Genomic DNA, 4,767 nt, shown 5'->3' on the forward strand with positions numbered 1-4,767 from the left:
TTTTGCCCCCCCCCGAACTCCTCCCCCCATCCCCAACTTTCCACTCCCTCCTATATGGCCTCTGGTATGTACTCTTGCTGTCTCTGTTATCATATCTTCCAATCTTAGTTTCTGCTGTAAGGTGCAGACATTCGGTGTATATTGAGTGGGGACATACAATGCCTGTCTTTCATAGTCTCGCTTGCTTTGCTTAGCATTAAATCTATACTCATCCACTCTGTATCAGATGGCAGGGTCTCATTGTTTTCTGTGGCTGAGTAGTATTCCATAGTGTGTGTGTGTGTGTGTGTCGTGTCTTTTCAATGCAGTCATGTGTTCCTGGGCATTTAGGTTAATTCCATGCTCGGCCATTGTGAACAATGCAGCGATGAGCACGTCTGTGCAAGGGTATTTACTCAAAGGGTAGGAAAGCACTCAGTAGGTCAGCTTTAAAGAGCTGTTTTAAATTTATAAGGCATATATTAAAGCATATAAATAAAACATTATAAACTGAATAGACTGCTGTCCCTCTCTCAGAAGATGGTGTTCATCAGTTCAAGTGTTTGAAGGAGACAAAGGCACTTGGCAGAGAGACCTGAACACAAAGCTGTGGTGTACAAGTTCATTATGAGGTGACCCATCTAGGGCAACAGTTCTGTCTTCTTTTTTCTTTTTTAAAGGTTTTTGCCATAGGGCATGTGCACTTGGTGGAGAGATACAGAGAAAGAGAGAGGGAAAGTGAGACATCACACCTGGGGGGATGGTATGCTGCAATTCCTTCTCTTCCATTCTACTTTGGGATTTTGGGCATGCTCCTACAACTGGCATGGTTTTCATGCTACTGGGTCTGGGACATGAACCGCAGTTGGCCACGTGGAAGTCCAGTGCCTCAACCACTACACGACATGCTGGCCTCAACAACAGTCCTCCCTTATCCACAGAAGATACATTCTAGAGCTCCCAGTGGATGCCTAGAACCTTGGATAGTATGAAACTCTATGTCTACTGTTTTTGCCTACATGTACATATCTATGATAAAGTGTATTATGTAGACTGGACAATAATTAATAAGAGAATAATTATAACAGTATGCTGTAATAAAAGGTATTTCAATGTGGTCTCTTTCTTTCTCCCTTTAAAAATAACTTTACCTGGGACCAACATGTTACATAGCAGTTAAGGGGCTGCATTCCCACATAGTTGACTATAATTTCATTCCCAGACCTGGTGGCTTGAAACTCACACCAGATTCGTGTATTTTCTTGCCCAAAATCTCAGAATGAGAATGGAGGAGAAGGGATTGTGACATGGCCATCCCCCTGGGGAGTGGTTTCTTTTCCTTTCACTGTCTCTTTTTGTCTCTCTCCATTGGTTATATGTGTTTTATGGCAAAAAACTTATAAAAGGGGTAGGCTGTATTTTACTGCCATCATAGATTTAACTCTAATGTTCTTGGTCTTCTAACATTTTTCCATCAAATGTCTCTAATGTAGCTATGGAAAGAAAGAGGAGAGAAACACAGGAACCTATAATGAAAGAATTCTAAGATTGGGATTTGTCCCAACTGGGAAGTATTGCTGAGGGTCACGGTGTTCAATGGGAGGAATTTAGTGAGTTACCGAATTCAAAATATAAGGGACCAGCAGTTGGCGTAATGGCTATATCACTGGACTCCCATGTAGTCCAACTGCGGTTCAAGTTCTGGACCCGGTGGCTTAAACTCACGCCAGGCGTGTGTGCCCAAGATCCTGAAAGGAGAATGGAGGAGAAGGGATTGCAGTGTGGTCATTCCCCCTGGGGGGTGTTTCTTGCTTTCTGTCTCTCTGTCTTTCTGGTGAGCGCACGCACCATATAGCAAAAACCTCTCCAAATATATCTATTTCTCCAGTCCCAGGTTCCAGTTTTTTTCTTTTTTCCAACCCACTTTTCTTTTCAAAAGGTGCTCCAGCGACAAAGAGCCACACAATCTGACCCGCGTCTCACAATTCCTCCTGATGGGCCTTTCAGAGGATCCAGAACTGCAGGCTGTCCTCTTTGGGTTGTTCCTGTCCATGTACCTGGTCACCGTGCTTGGGAACCTGCTCATTGTCCTGGCCACCATCTCAGACTCCCACCTGCACACCCCCATGTACTTCTTCCTCTCCAATCTGTCCTTGGCTGACATCGGGTTCACCTCCACCACCGTCCCCAAGATGATCGTGGACATCCAATTGGGCAGCAGAGCCATCTCCTACGCAGGTTGCCTGGCGCAAATGTCTTTTTTGATCCTTTTTGGATGCTTGGACGGCATGCTTCTGACCGTGATGGCTTATGACCGGTTCGTGGCCATCTGTCACCCCCTGCACTACACGGTCATCATGCACCCACACCTCTGCGGCATCTTCGTTTTGGTGTCATTTTCTCTCAGCCTTTTGGACTCCCAGTTACACAATTTGATTATATTACAATTTACTTACTTCAAGTGCGTGGACATTCCTAACTTCTTCTGTGACCCATCTCAGCTTTTCCACCTTGTCTGTTTGGACCCTGTCACTAATAACCTAATCATGTATTTTGTTGGGGCCCTCTCTGGGTTTCTTCCTCTTTCAGGGATCCTTTTCTCTTACTACAAAATTCTCTCTTCCATTCTGAGGATCTCATCACCAGGTGGGAAATACAAAGCCTTTTCTACCTGTGGCTCTCACCTGACGGTTGTTTGCTTATTTTATGGAACCGCCATTGGGATCTACCTGAGTTCAGCTGTCTCCCTGTCTCCCAGAGAAGGTGCCGTGGCCTCAATGATGTACACTGTGGTCACCCCCATGCTGAACCCCTTCATCTACAGCCTGAGGAACAGGGACATTACAAATGCCCTGTGGAGGCGTCACAGCAGAAGAATTTAATCTTAATATCTGTGCCATCTGTTTAGAATGCAGGTTGAAACTGTGGAACACCTAAACATATTGATCTGTAAATCTAGCTCCCGTTGAGACATTAAAAAAATATTTATTCATCTATTTTTCTAACCCACGATTCACCTCCTGGCCCTGGTTTATCTTTAATTGACTGAAATATGTCTGACTGTATGGTTCAAGTCTTGGGCTGGGCAGATTGAAAAAAATTACACCGGGCACATGTGCACGCATGCCCCAAATTCTGAGACTGGAGGAGCAGGGCTGGGGCATGGTCATCCCCCTAGTGAGGTGACTTCTTTTTTTTGGAGAGTTTTTTGCTATAAGGCGCATGAGCTCACCAGAAAGACAGAGAGAGACAGAGAGACAGAAAGCGAGAAATCACCCCCCGGGGGGGATGGCCACGCCGCAATCCCTTCTCCTCCATTCTCATCTCGGGATCTTGGGCATGCACGCACATGCACCTGGCGTGAGTTTAAGCCACCAGGTCTGGTCGACTACATGGGAGTCCAGCGACATAGACATTACACCAACTGCTGGTCCTGAGGTGACTTCTAATTTCCTGTGTGTCTCTTTCTCTCTAGTGAGCATATGCATCTTATGGCAAAAAACAAACAAACAAATGGTGGCAGAAGGTACACGTGCTTGTCAGAGAGGGAGAACCCCACCAGGGGGCCATCCTTTTTCCTCCATCCCTTCTTCCCATCACAATTTTGGGCACACACTCATATGTGCCCAGTGTGTTTTTCAAGATGTCGGGTCTGAAAAACGAACTGTGCAGTAGGCCATGTGGGGATCAGTGTCTTAAACGCCATGCTACCGGCCTTCAAAGTAGGACTTTTTATTTGAAGAGGATTTGCCTGTCTTGGGTTCTCACTGCTCATGGACAGACATTGAGTCATTGGAGATCAGAGGTCAAAGGAAAAGGACAAGAAAGAGATTCTTGGACCAGCCAGTGGCCTGGTGGTGAAGCAAGCTGGATCCTACATGACTGACAGTGTGGTTGGAGTCCTGGCCCTGGTGGTTTGAAAACCATGATAGGTGTGTGTGTGTGTGCGTGTATGTGCATCCCCCAAATCCCAAAGGGATGGAGAAATGGAGTCAGGCATTGTCCTATGGGTGTTTCTTTCTCTCTCCTTCTCTGTTTCTCTCTGGCAAGCATGTGCACCCTCTGGCAAATTAAAAAAAAAAGACATTTCAGGGCAGCAGCAGGTGTGTTGGTTGAAGAAGCTGGACTTCCATAGGGCTGACCGTGGTTCAAGTCCTGGACTTGGTGGCTTGCTTTCTCGTCCTCTCTCTGTTTCTCTCTCTGTCTCTCTGGTCAGTGTAGCAAATTAAAATAATAATAATGATGATGATCAATAAAGCTAAATAAATACTTCTATTATTTAAACAAAGACATTTCGTTAGCAGCAATGTGTTTTCCCGATTAATAAAATAAGTAAAACTTATTTTATAAGTTTATTTATTTCTTCCATGAATGAAACAGAAAGAGAGAGAGAGAGAGAGAGAGAGAGAGAGAGAGAGATAGAGACAGCACTTTCAAAAGGTCTTGATACTGTGATCTACTCCCAGCCTTTAACCAGCCCCGGGTCATGGGCATGCACACACCCAGCATGCCCAGAGAGGTCTCTGGATACAAACCCTTCCTGTAAGGGTCAGCCCTGCAGAGCATCGTGATTAACCACTGTGTCCCTGTCTAGGCCATTTTTTCATTATTTCTTTTATTTTTATAAATTAACAAATTATTTGATTAATTTATTATTATTTGAAAGTTTGCTATAGAGAGAGAAAGGAAAAATGAGAAAGTTACTTGCCAGGCCTGGGACTTGAACCACGATCTTCCATGTGGGAGTCCAGAACTTTTATCACCATGTCACCTGACAGCCTCCATCCA

General features: G+C 45.0%; 1 protein-coding gene across 1 annotated transcript in view; it reads left to right on the forward strand.

Annotated features, from left to right (window-relative positions):
- The window catches only part of LOC102481911 (putative gustatory receptor clone PTE01), a 6,856-nt gene extending 3,995 nt beyond the window's left edge, over positions 1 to 2,861 (forward strand). Inside the window, exon 2 of the mRNA XM_014592856.2 lies at positions 1,881 to 2,861. Coding sequence (XP_014448342.2) covers positions 1,881 to 2,861 — 981 coding nt within the window. The remainder of the gene's footprint in view (positions 1 to 1,880) is intronic.
- The last annotated feature ends 1,906 nt before the right edge of the window (positions 2,862 to 4,767 follow it).

The sequence above is a fragment of the Tupaia chinensis genome, unplaced genomic scaffold (genome assembly GCF_000334495.1).
Source record: "Tupaia chinensis unplaced genomic scaffold, TupChi_1.0 Scaffold138665_1, whole genome shotgun sequence".
Taxonomy (NCBI): Eukaryota; Metazoa; Chordata; class Mammalia; order Scandentia; family Tupaiidae; genus Tupaia; species Tupaia belangeri.